This window comes from Pipra filicauda, unplaced genomic scaffold (assembly GCF_003945595.2).
Source record: "Pipra filicauda isolate LSUMZ 115617 unplaced genomic scaffold, ASM394559v2 scaffold10_size6260569_pilon, whole genome shotgun sequence".
NCBI lineage: Eukaryota > Metazoa > Chordata > Aves > Passeriformes > Pipridae > Pipra > Pipra filicauda.
Genome location: NW_024103541.1, coordinates 3,778,859 through 3,798,559, shown reverse-complemented (window position 1 = coordinate 3,798,559; position 19,701 = coordinate 3,778,859). Strand labels below are relative to the sequence as shown.

The 19,701-nt window shown below is 42.8% G+C and overlaps 1 protein-coding gene across 1 annotated transcript in view; it reads left to right on the top strand.

Moving 5' to 3' along the window:
- Window positions 1–9,385: 9,385 nt before the first annotated feature.
- The window catches only part of OSBPL11 (oxysterol binding protein like 11), a 40,613-nt gene continuing 30,297 nt past the window's right edge, over window positions 9,386–19,701 (top strand). The window contains exon 1 of the mRNA XM_027723570.2: window positions 9,386–9,659. Within this exon, the coding sequence (XP_027579371.1) occupies window positions 9,523–9,659 (137 nt within the window). The 5' untranslated portion in view covers window positions 9,386–9,522. The remainder of the gene's footprint in view (window positions 9,660–19,701) is intronic.

Genomic DNA, 19,701 nt, shown 5'->3' with positions numbered 1-19,701 from the left:
CGGAATGGCCCTGAGAAATGGGTCCTTTGTCAGATTCCAGAGCCCTGGAGCCATATAACACACGCTGGCGGATGCTGACGATGGTTGTTTTATCAGGCAATGAGGAGGATCTGCTCTTTCCCATGAAGGCTCCATGTTTGTTTTTCACATAAGCCCAGGAAGCTATCTCTGAAGTGTGAGTCATTGGTACATAACAGACATAAAAAACTCAGTCTGCATAACAGGGAGCCTAAAGACAACTCTCTCAAGGCCACCCCCACCCAAGCTCACCTGATCTTCTGCACCTAATGGGTCATGCACAAGCAGCAGCCAGAGATTACACAGCTGAATAGTTTTCCTCTGCAAATGGAAAAACCTCACTGTCAGTGCAGCAAATCCAGGGCAGTTGACGGGAGTTTTCTCTATGCCAGGTGGGCTTCTTTCTGTGGTGGCAATGCAATCTCTGAACACCCTCAAAAACGTGACTGGGAAATGTCAAACTCAGTATCCACCTTAAAACTGGTTAGGTTTTTTGCCCCCTCTTCTCATACCGAGAAGCTGTTTGAGAGCATTACTCCTCTCACAGTGAGAGCCCTTCTCCCTGTTTCATATCCAACTTATGCCCATCTGCTCTTAGCACAAGCGCTGTCTATAAATGTGAGTGATTCTTCTCCCCTGGCGCTTATTTTCCCTCTCTGCCTGCCTAAACCCCAAATGTATTTACAGAGAGGAATCAGATCCCATCTCACCAATCATTTTGCCAAGCTCAGCAAGACATACTCTCTATCTATTCCTGTGATTATCTGGATGTCACTTCTCTGTACCTGTTCCAGAATGAGTTCAGGCTTGCTGAACACCATTAACCCAAATGATGTCCAAATATTTCAGCTGAATTTTACCCAGTGTTTTGTATATATTTACTTTCTCTTCTTGAAAATACATGGCTTGCTACATGTAAGACTGCATTTATCTTTTTAATAACTACATCCTGCACGTGCTCCTCCTCTTCTGTTGTTCATAGTGGATAAATTCGAATTTACAGCAGAAATGTTATCAGTCTCTCAGTACGTGTCTCTGTACTGTATGTTGTTACATTTCATCCAATGTCTCTTATTAGGGCATAACAATCATATAATTTGTCCTGTAGGATTTCCTCTCCATTGAAAATATCATCCAACTTTGCCATTAGCAAATTTTGTTACCTCACTTGTCATTTTTTGCATCAAGCCAAGTAATGAAATTACTAAGACCAATTCCTCCAGTTCTATAATTTTGCTCTCAGCCCCATCAGCAGTTTTCACTCCCAGTTCTCTTGCTTTGTCATTTTACAGTGCTTATGTTAATTCTCATCTTCTTGAGTTTAACTAATAATTTTCTAGGTGATACCAAGTCAAATGCTTTACCAAAGTCCAGGTTGATAAGATTTATTATTTTTCCTTTGTTCATATTTTATCTTATCATTATCTTATCAAAGAAAGAGATTGGGTTAGTCTACATATAATGTACCTAGACTACACTTTAACCCATTTTCTGCTTCCTTTCTTCTGTTACTCATGGCTAACATTTCCTCTAAAAAAGCTTAAAGATTTCAGTGACAGAGATTATTCAGTCTTTAGAAGTGAAAGGTAGAGACTTCTCGAGTTTTGTGGCTGTGTCACACAGTAATTTCCATACCCATGCTCTTTAGTCCATTAATTGTGCTGCCTCTGCTCTCTGTGGTTAGTTACAATTTTTTCCTTCTGGAGTCTGAAGCAATATATTCCTTTAGCTTTTAGGTATCTGCTGTGCTGTTGTTGTGGGCAATACTTTCCTTTGTTTCCTTTGCAATCATGCAGCTAAACCCCTTATGCTTCTGTTTTGCTTCCCTGTGCAGGTCTGTTTTTTTTTTTTTTTAATGATTTTGAGCTGCATCTTTAACTTTGGGTGTTTGAATGACAGTTTTCTCTGCATATCACTCCCTTCTCCTTTTTTTCTCTAGACTTTCTGCATATTCCTGAGATGTCCTGCACTGTCTTCATCCTGTGAAGTAAGATTCAAGGAGCCTGTTCTGTCTTTTGACTACTTGAAAGCAAAGCAGAGTAGGAATTTTGCACTTCCTGGGTCGTGACCAGACAGTAACACTCCTCAGCATCTTAAGGAATGAAGGCTTCAGGGTTTAGGGGACGATGAGCTGAAAATTAAAGTTTTCTTTTTTTTTTCTTTTTTTTTTCCCCAAACCTTGTGGGCTAATGTCAGTAGGACTCAAACGTTTAATTTCCTCACCTGTGAAGCTATAGGTAAAAAATTTGAGGTAGGTCTGGAGTTTAGAACAAGGGTTCCCAATTTCTGCCTGAGTGCGTGAGAGGAGTTCACCTGTTGTGAGTGTCCACGAAAACCTTTCTCTTGTTGAGGTCTGCAGACCATAAAAAATCTGCCACTTCAGTTCTGCCCAAACAGCAGGCACCACACCTGACCTTAACCTTACACTAGACAGCCTGATGGACTGCACTGGCCTCAAAATTACTTGGACATCACGGGCCCCTTCATTTTCCACTGGAAAATTTTTGCACATATGCTTTCCCTGAATTATGTTCAAAATGGAAGATTTGCATGGTTTTAAATGTAATTTGTACGCTTAATTAATTTAAATTATTGATAGCAAATAATAACCATTTATATTGAGGTATCATGTAATATATCAAAAAAGCTTTTCCTGGATGTTAGGTACAAATAAATAATGTCAGTTTGTGCCCCTAAGAGCTGAAAGCCCAAAATACTTACAGCTTCACAGCTTCCACACAGACTTCTTGCAGTCTGCTTTTATTGACTCATGGGATCTAGAAAACAAATCAACAGTGAAGTTTTTACTCCACTTATTTCATTAGCTAAATTTTCTGCTGCAGGTTCTGATCAGATTATATAGGAAGAACTTTTTTTTTTCACACTTAAATTAGTTCTCCAACAAGGTACTTAGCAGAAAACAAGACTGGATTTTAGCTCTATAGAAATCTACATAATTCCAAGTAATTTAAGGAATTTAAGCAGAACAGACTGAGAGGCCAATTGTAAACCATCTATACTCCTTAGGACTTTCTGTAACCCAACAGAGAAGTTTTTCAGGAGAAGCAACAGGATTATAGCAGAACTGGAAAATGCATTTACCAGAGAGAAACAGTACTGGTAACTTAGAGTTAATTTTCTATTAAATAGATATCAAACCCCAGGCAACTGACCTACAAAGACTTTCCAGAAACCAAATATACCCACTCTGTAGGCAGCACAGACTGCAGTGAGAAGGAAGGATATAATTTGGAAATTTTGAAGTAAATCCAGAATTGATCAGAGTGTGCAGGTACAAGTAGGGCATCTGGTAATGAGAACAGCTTGGTATCAGTGTCCCTAAAGCAGAGCTTACATGGAAACACAGCAGTCAAATTATGGACTACGTAGGTTTGCCCACAAAAATTACCAAGTGCTTTGGCTTGATTTCCAGACTGAACTTGTTAACATGACACACCTGGAAAGGGCATTTGCAACTGAGATAACAAGCATCTAAACATGATAATGGAATTTACAGCAGATGGAGAGATACTCATGTTGCCATAGGAACCATGCAGGAAAAGTGTGTAGGAGTAAAGTATGGCACAGAAAAGCATCTGGGAGAATGCCAATGCAGAGAACCTGCTGGATGGTCCCCCAGTGCTGCAGGGCTGACTCCTCTGTGATGGACTCACATGTGGCTACATTTTCTGAAGAAGAAGTCAAGTCCTAAGCAGCCAAATGTGTGGTTTTGAATTCTAGAATTTCCCACACAAAGGGCTTGAGTAGGGGGCTATCTAGAGGAAGTTCCTGTTTCACTCTCTGTTGGGGTGAGTAACATGGCAGAAAATACCCCCTTGAGCTCAAGGTGAGGAGTCCAGGTAAGGATCATCCCAGGGATTTTGAGGCAAGGCAGAAGGAAAGCCCTTCCATGGTGCAGAAGGGCCAGACAGAGGTGACAAGCTCCAGCCATTGCCCTTTGTGCTAGAACAGCCTGCACTCAGCCACAGTGGGTGGTGAGGAAATACCCCGAACTCTGCCTGCGCACGAGTTGGAGAGAAAAGGGCAGGGAGGTATCCCTGTGTGACTTGAGCAAGCAAAGGATTTGCACTTGGGAAAGACCCAGGAGACATATCCAGCTGTCAGCAGCAGCTCCAGCACACTGCCAGATTAAAGCCACTCATGCTGGGAAGTGATGCAAGGGCAGGGAAAGGGCTTGAAACACAGTGCTCATCCATGGTGTGGCTACGGAAATGTCTCGAACTCTAACACAGTTATGTCCTGCTCGTGCTGGTGAGCTGCCTCTCCAGGACAAGCTTTAGTCTGTATAGGGAGTTGGAAGGCCCTCCAAGACAGTATAAGTGCTTTGACAGTTCCAGATGGTGGGGCTGGGCACCAGGCAGAGTTGTAGGCTGTCGAGGTCTAGGAGATAAAAGGTGTGATGATTGTAGTTTGTCAGGGTTGAGAGGGATGGAGGGCCATGCCCTTCAGTCTTGTGTGATGGCTCCAGAGCAGTGTCGCTTCTGATATTTTTGCAGCTCCATGGTTGTTGTGATGAGCATGACAGCTCCAGGCTGTGCCACGCTGCTCTCCAAACAAAAGCATTAAAGAAAGATTACACAGGTAGCAAAACTCCAAAGAAGCCTCTCTGGAGGCAGACGCAAGGTCCTTCAGTCCCATTCTTTGTTGAGTTCCCAGGGCCCAGTCCTTTCCTCAGAGGTTATCTCACAGGGTGGAAGCTACTGGGATTACAGTCCCAGCTTCCAGCCAGACTGAGCCCTTGCTGCTGCCCCAATTTCCATTTCCATGTCTGGACTGTGTAGGATTGAGGCAATGCTGGACCCTGCAGCATGACTCAATGCAAAGTCACACTGAGTGCAGCTCAAAACGATGCCAAATGTGAGTGGGAAGGATGTGAATGGGTCATGGACAGGTAAGGAAATTTTGTAGGCAATGTGAGCTGCTGTGCTGTGTAAGTTTGCTGCTTTCAGCTGCACCTACATTACAGCAGGATTGATAGGGACTGATAGAGAAGAACAAGGAAATCAGGAGATGATTGACAGTGATTGAAAAGCCCAAATGAAAAAGGGTTTTGAATCATTAAAACTACAGAAGGATTAATTAAAACCATTAAAAGCAAGCACCAGAAATCCAGTGTTTCATACACATGTCAAATTACAGCAAATCCACAGACCCACGAACTCAGTGATATCTATATAGCTCCGAAATCAAGAAATTCACAATGTAAAATACTCGTGGGTGAAATAGCTTGTGCTACATTCACCTAAACTTACTGGCCATTTTCACCTACAGCCAGGAGAATATAGCCATGTGTTCAGTGTGTTGAAGGAGAAAGGCTGTTTATTTTAACCAAACTTCCTTTCTTATTCCTGTGTCACAGCACCTATAGTTTTAGTAGGCAGGTATCTTTTATTCTTGGCAAGAATAGGAAGTTCTTTCGTGTTCATTACCCAGAAGAAACCAGAAAACATTGTTTCCCAGACTATTAACAGTATCAGTTCATAGTAGTATCAGAAGTATCAGTTGCCTTGAGAAAGAATCTATCCCAGTAACAATTGTCCAATTAAAAAATGCAGACGAGAAGCTTTGCTAGCAATGTTCCTTTGTGTCATTCTCTCATCGCCCAGCACCTCCCCCAGTTCAGCAATGATTATAAGAAGTCGCACTTCTCCTGCAGTAACGACAGCTACACTTTTTGGCTCTTTTCCCAGGTTTGATGCCATTCCTCCGCAAGCCTGTAGAGGACGTAGCTCCCTTAGCAGACAGGAACAGCAATAGCGACGTCTTCTGTTGCCCAGGTACCAGAGTGGAACACAGATTTAAAACTGTTAAACTTGGTCTCATCCAAAGACACTTACTAGGTCAGGAAAAAATCCTGTCCGATCAACAAGGGAGTGGTAGAAAACTTGTAACATTATTTTTTTAAATATTACACTTTATTTTTTTTTTAAGGACACAGTGATGAAAAATATGCTGATATTTAGAGCTTTTACTCTTTGAACATGGATAGACCTTGCTGCTCTGAAGAAATTATACTGATCTGAAGAAATGCTAAGCATGTTAAATGGCTTTAAACTGAAAGAGAGTAAGTTTAGATTAGATATTAGAATGAAATTCTTTACTGTGAGGGTGGTGAGGCCCTGGCACAGATTGCCTGGAGAAGTCGTAGATGCCCCATCCCTGGAAGTGCTCAAGGCCAGGTTGGATGGAGCTCTGAGAAACGTGGTCTAGTGCAAGGTGTCACTGCTCCTGGCAGGGGTTAGTGAGATGATCTTTAGGGTCCTTTCCAATCGAAGCCATTCTATGATTCTATAATTCTGTGTATAGCCAGAGTATAAACTTTGAAAGAAATCAACAAGAGTTGTTTTGGGTTTGATCAGATCCTGGTCAGTTTCCTGAAATCAACAGAATGATGAATGAACAGAATGAAAATTTGGCAAATTTGTTTTTACCGGAGTTATAATCAAATACAATTCACTTCAGCTTGTAGCCATAATCAGGCTTACAAGGATTTTATTTGACAAATGTTGGTAAACATATGTTATCCTATTCACACGTTTCTCCCCCAGATCTACAGCTCTTCCTCATTTCTTCCTCCAGACCGGGAATTTCCAACAAGTGGCAAGGCTTTGGCAGGCTGCAGGCAGGGCACAGCTGCAGGACCCCAATGCTCACCCTCTGCTGCGCTCACAAGGGCCAGGGTGGGATCTGGGTCATTTTGAACCACTAAATTATAACTGGGGAAGTGAAGAGAGCAGTGAACTGAACACAAGCTATAATTAGTAGCACCCATAAACTAAAGAGAAAAGGCGGCTTGAAGTGTGTAAGCCCTTAGCAAACATGGTTGAGTTGTCACCCTTTCTGTGCTATTCAGCATTTTGTCAATGCCATCTTACGAGAGCCTCTGGTACTGCACGTGTAGTGCCTTTTTTTAAGAGAAAAAAACTAAATGCACGGAGTAAGAAAAGCTGAGTTTGTCACCCAGTGCTCAGGGGCTGCACAGACATGCACTAAAGATCTCTGGCCTGTCTGGGGTGTTGGAGGCATTCTGGGTGGAGGAACATCCACTAACCACCTGTGATGGTTACGAAGGTCTAGCAAGGGTGAAGCTATGTCTCTGCTGGACCCGGTTGTCCTCAAACAGTGGGGAAACAAAGTACACAAGTGTACTTCAAATTTGCTTCAAATTTTCCCAGGAAAATTTCAGTGGAAAATTTCAGGGGTATTGGCATGCATTATGATACCATGCGATTATATTATAATTTTAATAGAAATGTGAAGTGATTGGCAGAGCAGGAAACAACATGTTTGGAGGGCAACAAGAGACCAGTTCTGGCCAAAATTTTCTCTGAGAAAGCCTTTTTTTTTTTTTTTTTGCTTGCAGTGACAAGTGTACTTCTAAAAAGGCAGAAGTGGTGGATTTTATGTCTGTGCAGTGGTAATATCTTATGTCCCTGTAAGAGAATTCTAGGTATAGATGCCACAAGCACCTGCTGTCTGATAGCAGAATTTGTGTGCTTGGCAGGGAGGTATGGATATGTGCTAATTTAGAGCCAGATTAAAGCTTGTAAATATATTTTAAAGACATGATGCTCATATGGTACTGTCACCATTTGCTGGCCAAAGGCAAAGATGATTTGAATGTCACTGGGAAAATGCTGGTAGGAGATGGAAAGGCCAGGGCGGCTTTCATGGGATAAAGAGCTGCTACCAGGGGAGATGCTGTAGGAAAATAAACTGTTTGTATGAAATATACTCTGCTTTACATTTTTGCTTCTATGTATTATTCTCATACAGAGAATTTTTAGCATCTTTTGCGTTATGGTTGTTTACAGTATTATAGGTGTATAATAAGAGCTGGAGAACAGAGGAGGGAGTTTGGATGAGACGTGGAGCAGAACCACAATCTCGCTAACCACAGTCATGCCTGATTCTGCCTTCCTCTTCTTCCTATGCAGATTGATTAAAGCCAGAATGAGGATTCTCTGCCCCTGATTTTAAGAAATAACACTGCCACAGTCAGTGAAGTTTGGGTTGTCCAGAAGCCATGCCTGCCCTGAAAGATTACACACAACAAGACCAATCTCTCCCAGTTAGCTCTGCTGTCATTCCAAGAAGGAAAAATGCAGTACTTGGGATGAAAAACAGAAGGGAAAAGGGGGTTTGCTCTCGAGGCCATGCCATGGCATCGCTTGGTGCATGAAGTGCTCAGTTTGACCCTGCTTTATGGGTCCCTGTGACAGCAGCCAGCAAGATCCGAGCTGGCACATCCCCACTGTATACAACACAGCTCAGATCCCTCACTCCTCTCAGTCATCTCTCATTTTGAGGGGAGAATTCCTGTAGCCCTGATATGGGAAAATGACTGGAGGTAAGATTGCCTTTACAGTAAGATTACTGTTACGGAAATTATAGGGGAAAATACGGTTGCTACTCCCTGGATGGAATGTGGTCAACATACCTGGCCACCCACAACACAATCTTAGGGGGACTAAACAGAGAGTGGAGCAAAGAGGAGACACCTCAGCTGGGCTCTGTCAAAACCCCTGCAGAGAAGGGAACTTGGTGGTACTTTCTAGCTGATGAGCCACACAGAAGCTGAAAACCAAGGGAGATAATGGAAGATGTCCTGCTGTTGAATCAGCAAACACGGCAAAATTACTCTCCTTGGACAGACATACGTCCAGACTAGCCCGAGATACCTGCCTCCGAGGTGCAACCAGCCCTCACTAAGATGCATGACTAGTCATTCAGGCTACACCTGAATGTAAAGAGTAGTATAAAATTTATGTAAGTTAAGAATATAAATATAAGAATATAAAAGCATATATAAGTTAAAAATGAGGAGAATCACAGAATAATAGAATATGCTGAGTTGGAAGTTAGAGGACTCCATCAATAACTTCTGGGACCAGTGAATGGTTCTCCCTACAGGAACACCTATTGTGTAAGAAGCGTACTCTACGTACACTGAACGATTATCTCGAGCTAACTTTTGTTAGGGATTAGAGCTTGTTAGGATGGTCCTTTGAATTAGCGTACTGCTCTGAATGCGTTTTTGCGGTCAGATACTATCAGCGGCAATCCCCGAACCTTAACCTGTCACAATGTTATTAATAAAGGCTGTCATTCCGTAATGTGATCTGTTCAAGGGCGCTGACAGCCTAACCACACATGAAGGCTTTGAGGAAATTCCCCCTTTTCCCCTGACGCCCGAATCTGAGGAGCTCCCTCAAGTTCGCGAGCACTGCCCGCACTAAAGATGGCGGCGGCGCTGACCCGGAAGGGGCGGTGGGGCCAGGCCGGGTGAGGGAGCGGGAGGGCGGGATCGCCCATCCTGGCGCGGCCGTGCGGGAGCCCGGCCCGGCCCAGCCCAGCCCATCCCCGCGCGGCCGAGCGGGGCGCGGAGGTGCCGGCGGCCGCCGCCATCGCAGCCCGCATGGGGCGGGCTCGCTCCGTGCGCCGGGGCCGGGGGCGCCGCTGAGGGGCGGCAGCCGCGGTGCCATGCAGGGCGCGGACCCCGCAGCGGCCATGAAGGGGCCGGAGGGCGAGGGCAAGACGGAGCCGCTGCCGGCGGCGGGGCAGAGCGGCGTCAGGAGCGGCGGCGGCCGCGGCAGCGGCAGCAAGGGCTGGCAGTACAGGTGGGCGTGGGGCGCGGTGAGCGGCGGCGGGCCCGGGAGCGCTGCCCGGGCTGCCCCGGCGCGGGTGGGCGGCGCGGCTGCCCCGGCTGCAGCCCCCCGGCACCCGCAGCACCGCCGGGCGCGGTGCGGGGGCACTCGGGCACCCCGTGTCCCTGTGTCCACCGTCCCTGTGGAGACGGCGGGCGGCTCCCGCTCTCCTGTATCAGCACAAAGCTGCCGGGGGATGATGTGCCTTTGCTCCCGCCTCTCAGATCCTCTTTTCCCCTCGCAGAGCGCGGTTTAAAGTTGTTGGGGGGTGGGGGCGCTTCGTCACTTTCCAGCCTTTCCAGAAAAGCCAAACTTTCTGCCGAGTTTTAGCTCAATGTGTCAACTTAATGGCAGTCTTTTTATTGATGCTTTCTGTTTGTTGCTGATAGCAAAACTGAGTGTGTACGGACTTTATGTCTTATCTGACTTGTTTTAAGAACGGCTGCGCTTAGCATAAATCAGGATGATTACTGAGGTACAGCAAGTACAGCAGAAGAGAGCTGAGAAAGCCGGAGAAGCTGAGCACGCAGCATTAGTCTGAATTATTTGCCTGTGTGTTTGAGAGATTTGGGGGGTTCCATATATTTTTTCCCGGTGTGCTTTCTGTTTGAACATATTCCCACTCACACGCTGGCTCTCTAAGACATCTCTTGAGAGATTTCCAAATGTCTGCTCCTAGGTCTCTCATCCTTGACTGGAGTTCTGCCATGTTGCTGTGCTGCTGTTACGTGAAGTTTACACACTTCTCCTTCAAATGGAGACTCCCCAAAGCCGTCATCTGCCAGCCCAGATGGGCTGGCTTGCTGTTCCCGGCGTGTGGAGGGAGCCGGAGAGAGCCGGAGCGTGGTACATCTGCCTGCGCCCAGCGGGACAGAGGGACATGGGATGGCTCAGAGAAAGGAGCACCCAGGCCCAGGCTGTGCAGGAACCAAGTGCCTGGTGCTTTTAATAGGGAGTGAACAGCTCGGTCATTGCTGAGAATCTGGGTCACGAGTAATTTACTTTTCTGGTGACTAAGTGTCTGGAAGAGAAGTGGTGATTTCAGGGTGAATATTTCAGGCTGCTAAATAGGGAAAGCTAATTTTCAGATTTAGTTATTGATTGCCTTATCTTCTGTTTCCTGTTGCTTTTAAACTTTTTTTTTAAAAAAAACTCTGGATTCAAGTAGAACTGAATTTTCTAAAGAAAATTGCTATTGCTGTAACCAAGCACACACTTACTGTTCATGTGTTCCACATGTGAAACACAGGATTTAGTTTATGCAATCAAAATGGAAGTATTTTATGTTTTTGTGTGGAATTGGAGGCAATGAAAGGGATGAGATACCTGATTTGCCTAGATGCCTTTTTGCTGTAGTATGTTTGAGATGGTGGTCACAGTTCAGTGCTGTGCAGTGAAACTCCACTTTTTAAAATTATCCATCCAGGTCTTTCGTTTCTTCTTCTGGTAGGATAAAAGTTGAACTGACTGAGTCAGTTTGGTAGCTTGACAGCTCTAAATGGGAACTGTCCATGTTATTCCTTGTAGATATCAATATCTTGTTTAATTTGCTGTAATACTCTAGTGCAAATTAGTCTTTCTTATTTGTTTCATTTCTAGAATATTGGGACAGATTTAATGTACTAATGGTATTATTCTAGACACTTGAGATACCTCGCTGTTAATCTCTGCTGTCTTGGAAATCAATTGTTTACTCCTAGATTTGTCTCTATATCTAATTACCCACAAAATATCACCTTTTCCCCCGTCCCTGTAGGAAGCTCTCCTGGACAAGATGCTGTAGCTTAGATTTTACTTTGTGAATTACTTCTGTACTAAAATATATTTGACAAAAGAGAGACACCCACCCCCCTCAATGATGAATCAGTGTCCAACTTATGGGTTTTAGAAATAGGGAACTTTTGGTGGAAGTTTGATCTTTAACTTTTCTAGCTCAGAGTGAGAGTAGGTTGCAGTCACACAGCCTGGCAAGAGTACGGTCCTAAAGTACTTGCTTCACATGGCCCAGGTCTGGTACAGAAGTTTAGTTCTTGGTGAAGCATCTTGTCAAAACAGCTGTAGCATAGTTGTCAGACAAATGGGAAAACAGGTACTTGATACTTTAATGCTCCAAAAGGGGAATTAAGACTATAGACAAAAAATAAACCTCCAGCACTGCTGGAACCTGAAATAATGAAAACTGAATCTCTCAAAGAGGTGGAATGTCACACATCCTCAGCACAGAGTGAAGCCTAGAAAATAAAAAATGAAGCAGAAAATCTAACTTTATATTTTGGTAAGAGCTAATAGGGAGACTTTTAAATAGCTGTGATAGAGTTAGACCAAATATTTATCATCGTGGAGAAGAAACAACCAGAGGCTGCCAGACACTTGAGGTGATGTGGTGATACAGCTGAATCTCCCATCAGACTTCCTGCTTGTGGCCTGTGTACTAGTGAGTTTAGGCAGCCAGTACAGGAGTGCCTCTTCTGAAATTTATAAGGGCTTGGTTTCTTCAGAGGATAGGAAAATACTTTTTTTTTTTTTTTTGACTTACTAGAAGTTGAGTTCTTAAGAAACTGCTCTTTTAGCCATCTGACAGGAAATGATCTTGTTTTCTTGTGCATATATATAATCAGGGTCAGAGAGTGTCTGAGAGCAACCAACCCTTGCCTGCATTTTCCTCACTGGGGTCAGGAACAGCCCAAATGTTAACTTGGGTTTAAGTGGATAAAGAGAGCCTGAGAGGCTGTGCTGCACACTGAAGTCTTTAACCCTGTTTTCATTTAGAAAAACAGTTACCAGGAGGAGAGACTTCTGAATAACTTCAAATTATTAAAAGATAACTTGATAAAGTAATTTAAGATTATAACATTTTCTTTATTTTAACAGTAACCAAGTTGAGAAGTAAGTATAGCCTTACTCATATAAAGAATTATTTGCATTCAGCAGTTTTGCTCTAGCTCTTGACCATCTTCATTTGGGTTTTGCCTTGCTCTAGGTTAAATGAACAAGAGTAATTTCAAAGCAGTGAGAGAAAGGTGGCAGGTTTGGCAGGTATGTCTATGACATGTGATTTGTGTTCGTTCAAATAGCACAAAAAATGTCTCAAACAGAAAGCACAATCTCTGTCTATGAGCTAGGTGGAGAGCTGATCAGAATATGTGCCAGAGAAGTGTAACAAGTCCTGTCAGCCTGGCTTGAGGGGCTTTCAGATTATTTTGAGAGAATTGACTTGCAATTACTGGTTCTCATTTATCTACAAAATGAGAAGTTCAAAGTGCTGTGGTTGACTAGTGAAACAGGGTAGTCTTTCCCAGTTGGAGACATGCAAATGTGCTGTCCTCTTATGTTTTTCTTAGTGGTTCTGCTCTCAGATACATAAATCAATTCAGCTGCTATTAAAAGGATTCCCAACATTTCTTCCCTTGCTGGTAGAAATACATGTAAAATGTTCATGAATTTCCCAAATGATTGCTGGTTTTGAAGCTTACAAGTTATATTTCAAAACCTATTTGCTTTTTAGTTCTGTGTGTATTTTTGTAGATAGCTGCCTTTGTTCCTTATTTCAGAAATGGTTTTAGCATCAGCTTACTACAGATTTAGCCACTTATAGCTATAAAAATGCTACAGATTGTGTCTTTTGCTCTTTTTTTAAGGAAGCAGCTAACTTTAGTTAGCTGATCCTGAAAGTTTACTTGAGTGCTTCATCAGGGTGATTCACAGTTGCCAATTAGTATATAAAGCCATTTGGATGAAAGCAGCTTCAAGGACTAAACTTCCTAGACTGACAGTACTTTTTATTAGTTGGGATTTTTTTTTTTCCTTACTAGGAGTGACAGTGGCTGGTAAGAGGGTTCCTTGTGCTTGGTGGCTTCTGCTTGTCGTTAATAAGGTTATCAAGTTAAGGCAGAATTCTCTTGCAAAATTACTCCATGTGGCTTTGGGCTGGAGTAAGAGAAAATAAGAGCAGAGAGAGTTTTGATAAAAGAGTAACACTAATTTTTTTTGCATCTAATGCAAATGGATGACATGAAACAAATGGAATGGTTGCCAGTCTTGTTTTAAAGGCTTTGTTTTGCAGTTGATACTATGCAAGCACTCTTCATAAATACTAAAAAAAGGGAGTAAACAGTTACTGACCTTAATTCAATCTTCTGCATTTTGAGCAGGTCAGCATGTGATAGTGTAACAGAAGAACTGGTAACTGGAACACATGAATATATTTTAATTCTGCATCTCGAGATGATCATGAACTCCATAAAGTGATCCCATATGAAATGCATTTTAAAGACAATGCTTATTTCTGAGTTTGATACCAGTTTTTTGAGGGTGACTGATGGTGCTTTGCACTTAAACACGTAGACGTGAAGCATGTGAAACTGAGCTAGACTGTGGAAGTATTTGATTTTTATTCATGCTATCTTGCCAAAATGATCTAATTAGTAGTAAAAAAGAGTGTCTTGAAACTGATACAGTCTTCTTTAGTGGACCTTGATGAGGATCCTTTGTATTTGGGGTGTCACTGATGTCAGTTGCAAGAAGAGGTGTTGAGTGTTTCTAGTTTCTATGTGTTTCTAGTGATTTCCATGAATGTTTGATCTTGGGAGGATAAATTTCACCTGTTTGGCCTATAAAGCTGAAACCAGCTTGCTTAGAAACAGATACAGGAGGTAATGGCAGCACAGTGTTCAATAATGCTTGGTGTTGCAAACCTCTCCCTTGCTGGTCCTCTGTTCTTGTCTGGGCATCAAATTCATGCTTAGGCTGCAACAGAGAGTGTGAACTGACCTAATTTAGTGGCTCCTGAGAGCAGGCCAGAATTTAAGTTTAAGTCCCTATCACTTGATAAGTAGAAGAAAAGAAAAACCTCCCAAACCTTCAGGTAAATGTTAGTGTCATCCTAGGACAGTTCTCTCTAATGCTGGTACTCCTAGTGCTTCTTTTTTATTACACACCTCCCTTGTTCTGGCTTTTCTTTTTGCGCTGCTTGAAACAAAATTCTTTGGGATCCTACATGGAATTTGTGTATATTTGCTGTAATCAATAACTGTAAACCCCCTGCTTGTGATGCACAGCTGCAGAGGGAGAGAGAGGCTGTGATTTTGCGATGTCATCTCCCAGGTGGGAGGTCTGGCAAGGGCTGCTCCTGTTTTGACTTTCGCCTGCTCTTGCAGCCCACCCCACTTCCTCAGTATCCTGCTGTCCTAAGAACCTGCTGGCATTGTCACATAGAGATGCCAGCTGTCAAGGGAGATGGCTTTTTTGTTGGCATCTTTTGGGTTGGCTGGTGGCTTTGATGTTAAGCCTGTGTCAAAGTAGATGATCTTCCTTGCTTCTGTTTCTGACGATCCTTGGAGATACCTCAGCACTGCCTTCAGAAGGCCCATGGTGCTCACTTTGACTTGTTGCTCACCTTTTGCAGTGTGATTCTGAATGCTGAAAAGAAGATTTTTCTCAAGTGATTGCTGTGAATTTTAGAATTTATTTCTGCAGTTTTATGTGTTCCTTTTTATTACTAAAAATCAGATTAGGACTGCTGTCACATTTGTTTGATACACTGGAGGGAACTGGCTGAAAAACCTGGTGCCTGAATTTCTTTATCCTCATTTGACTCTTCGCTTAAAGAGTATACCATGCTTATAACACTGATTTAGAAATGCTGCACTTCACATAATTTTGCTCATTAGAATAGACAAGAAGCTCATATTTAAAGTGTTCAGCCAGTTTTATCCATCTCAGTATCCATTCTGTGTTATTAAAAAGTTAAGGTCATCTTTTATCAAGCTGATTTTACAATAGCTGAAGCTCCAGGCACTTCTCAAAAGGCAAGTGAGCCATTTGTGTTCACACATGTATTTACACTTGGAATAATGGGGTTGGAGCAGATGGAAGCTCACATGTGTTGTAAATTAAGACAAGTAAATCTTGGTGTGAGGGGTGGTAAGTGGATAGAGTTGGAGAAACAGGTTTGGCAATTTAAACAGAGGCTTCATGTTGATTGGTGTTCTAGTAGGGAATATGAGCTCAATTCCTGAACTAGGTGACAAGGTCTGGGTTCCCTTCTCTACCCCTGTGGCTCCTCAGTGAGCAACTATTAAGAGCATTGTCTCTCTCCTGCTTCTCAGAGCATTCCCATGTTGGACAGGCAGCGGGAGTCATATGTGGGAGTTGGTTCTGGCATCACAACGTACTTGTGTTCATGCTGGCATTTCATCTAGAGTTCAAATTAAGCTAAACTGAAGATGCACAAACTTTTGAGTAGTTTCTAAATATCAAATAATTTGTGCTTTCCATAGAATAGGTTTCTGCAGGGTGTAATGGCTGTTACAAATGTCTATCCGTCACTAAGTGCAAAGAGTATTTTTCAACTTCACCTTTTCTAATGCAATTAGTATCAGAGAGTTAATTAAATTGCCTACCACATTAACACCTTGCTTCGCCACACACATTCTCTCCCCAGAGAGAAGATGAAAAACAAACTGCATGTGCCTGACCTAATCACATTGCTTAATGAAGGAGCAGAAAGCACCAGCTGCTGCTGTGAGGTTGAACCTGGGAAGGTTCAAGCGCTTACTCACTGTGAAAATTAAGGCACAAGTGCGATGACCCCTGTTTACTTAAGGATCGTGCCTTGACGTGCCCTCTGATCACCTGCCTGTGCTGATGAATTCTTGTAGGGGATCGCTGCCTGCTGGAAATGCTGCCAGACAACCTTCTTTTCAGGGTGCTTGCAAAGCTTGTACCATTTCAGATTTTCTGCACTGTGTGTCTAAAGCTGAAATGGGAAGGGAGGACGGGCTGAGGTTGGGTAGGAAAAATATTGTTTCTTCATGTGTGTTAAGCTGCCAGTCTTGTATTTGACAGCCTGGTTAGGAGCAGGCATGTCAGTGTCAGGGGGAAGGCTTTTTGCTACGGGTATGCATTTTTTCTTTTTCTTTTCAGGTGTAAATTTTAGAGTTTCTCAATGAGGCTGGAAATCTTTAATCTTGGTTAATGTTTAGGCATTGCCAGATCAGTTTCCCAAAGAGCCCAGTTCACACTGGAAAAGTTGGTTTCATTTGTTGCATGGAGATGCATCAGAAAGCATGAGATCTGCTGGGCAGAACTGCAGGATGCTGTACGAAGGAGGTGGTTTCTGACTCTGGCTCTGACTTCCTCTGTGGTAATACTCATACATTATTAAAACTGCTTTTCCCCTGTGATCACAAACTGTGTTCCTCTTTTTCTTGAATGCCTGGTTTGGAACAGTTGGCTCTGATTTTGCAAAACTTTCAAAGGGTCATGGCTGCAGCTGAAACCAGCAGAAGCCATGGTTTGAATGTATGAATAAAATAAAATTTGGGCTGCAACTGTCTCAAAGTTATAGAGGCTGAAAATTCACTGTGCCTCAGTTCTCTATATGCAAAATGGAATGATAATGTTTTCATCCTTTTATTGTTCAGTATATGACTACTTCATAAGGGTCTATGGCAAGCACAAGAGAAGAAAACCACAAGAAAACTCATTACTAGTGCATAAGTGACAAATGAATAATACCTTATACTCATTGCATGATGAAAAGGAGCGCTTTTTTTAATTACCTCTTCTCTGGGAATCGCTGTCCACTTAAAGCATTGTACAAGAAAGTAGTTTTGCTCTCTTTATGTGTTGTCATAATCATAGGTGGTTAACATGTGCTTTCTTAATTAGAGTTTAAACTTTCCTAACATCTTATGCCTCAATTTAAATGTAGGAATATTTTTGTTTAATTTCTCTGTGTCCAAGAATTGTAGTATAATTTGGAAAGCCAGCCAACACTACTACATCCTGACTGCTCCCCTGGGTTTGGTCTGACCTGAGAGGTTGCAGAGAGCACATGCTGGTCCATTGGCCAAATAGAAGGCATTTACTTGTGTTGAATCCTGAAATGTGCCACTTGTAACTGTTTGCCAGCTAGTCTTCACAGTAATGGCCATTGCTTCTTGAGTCTTGTGGTTCACACAGGTTTTTGTCTGTATTTCTGAATATTTAGATAACATTAATTGACAACAGTCAAGTAAGTGTGTTCTTGCCTGCTTGAAAGGTGGTAATAAATTGTTATGCTCAGTATTGAATCTGAAATGTTGCAAAAATCTGAGGTAACTGATCAGTATATTAACTTCCATTTCAGTGTTTTATTGCTGCAGAGTCCAGGACAGCAATGTGTACTTGTTAGTATAATCATTTAAGTCATAATCAAAAAAAAAAAATCTCAAACCTGCAAAGGCATACCTGTATATTTCTGGTAGGATAAGAGCTACTAGACTAGAAGCAGAGCAAAATGCCCTGGGATGGAATGTGTAGCAAGCTGAACCATGTTGGACTGTGCCTAAGAGTAACTAAGTGATACAGAGGTTTGCTCCACCACTTCCTGTGGATAGTGCTTACCAGGATCCACTGCTTTCTGAGGTGTCATAGGTAGCAGATCGTCAAAAACTGCCAAGATGCTCATCTGTCAGTGTTTGCCTTGTCTGTTATATCAGTACTGTTCACAGGGCAGAACAGCTTTAAGTTGACTGCTTGAGCTTTCTGAAACTAGACATCAGGTGAAAGTCTTGAGTTTTGTAATAGTAATATGTGAAACTGTGCATTATGGTGTGCTGATGTAAACTGGTAACATAAATGGTAGCAAAGATGCAGGCAACAATTATTTGACCGAGGTATCAAGTGGGTAGTTCAGACCTTTAGAGGTGCTGCTTTTTCATATGCTCCAGCTCTAAAATGTTGTTGGCTGAATCTACAGTTATTTTTTTCCAGCTATATCATTGCAGAACAATCTGCAGGGTTGGCTACTGACTCTTGGGTCCACCTTCAGTTCTGTTCTGCTGACGCAAATCCACAAATAAATTGTATGTGAGTGGAGTTCTTGCTGACTTGAGGAGTTCATCTATGTGTGAGACAAATTGCTTAGCTGAATCTCACTGCAATTTTTTCCAGGCAGACTTATTGTGAGAGCTAAAGAGCTCTGTAAATTATGAAGTAGTTAAATAATCAGTTTTACAGTTGTTCAGTGAGAGCAGCATTTTGCTACTTATTAATTAAATATTATCCGTTTTCTTTTTTCCATTTGCTACTCTGCAAAAGTGTTACAATTGTATATCATTGACCTGTGCCATTAACGCACAAAAGAGGAGAATCAAATGCAAGTTTCGTTAAGATGGTTTTAAAAAAAAAAACCTGTAAGCTTGATTTAGCATTCCCCTTGAGAACTAGTATTGATAGAACTTGAGGTGCAAACACAGCTACTGTGTTCATAACAGGGGTTGGGGAGGCTGGGCCATGGGAGAGCCCCTCTACTCCTGGGCAGGAAGCCTGGGCTGTGTCGTGATGGCTCATGGAAAGCTGACGGCTCTACCACACCCTTTTTTCCTGGCAAGCCTGCACTGCTCTTCCAATGCATGTCTTTACTCCCAAGGATTTACAGGAGTGTGTGTTAGGATCAGTTTTTATGTCTGATGAGGATGTGTGTGTTGCTAGCACGCTTGCAGCCAAGCGGTGTTCCAAAGTATCCCCAGGGTCTACTGTTGATGTTCTTGTGATAGTGTTGGACCGCTTTTCCTTGCACTTGTGTTCTTGGTTTCTAAATTTATAACTGAGTAGTCAAACACATGAGCTGAAGAACAGGAGCTCTGCTGCCACTTTACAGTTCCCTGTAGGGCACTGCTGATGAATTGCACAGCAAGGTTAGATTTTTTTTTTCTTTTTTCCAAAAGCTGTTTGGAAAAGCAGAGGTAATGTATTGATGTAGATACTCTGTAAGCAACCGATGCTTCTGCCTTACTTTATTAGGGGTACTGGGGAGCCTGCTTTTGCACCACTGAGCTGTGGGACTGGAGTGTGCTTAACTTGGTGGTGGTTTCTTGGGGGCAAGTCATCTTTGCAGTTGCAAAAGATATGCCCAAACTGTCTGTTGCTGACATAGTTGTTTGGGATTTTTCCCCCCGTTTTTATTCTCCCCTACACTTCCCCTCTGTGTAAGGAAAAGGGGAATCAGTGCATTGTAGATAAGCACTTT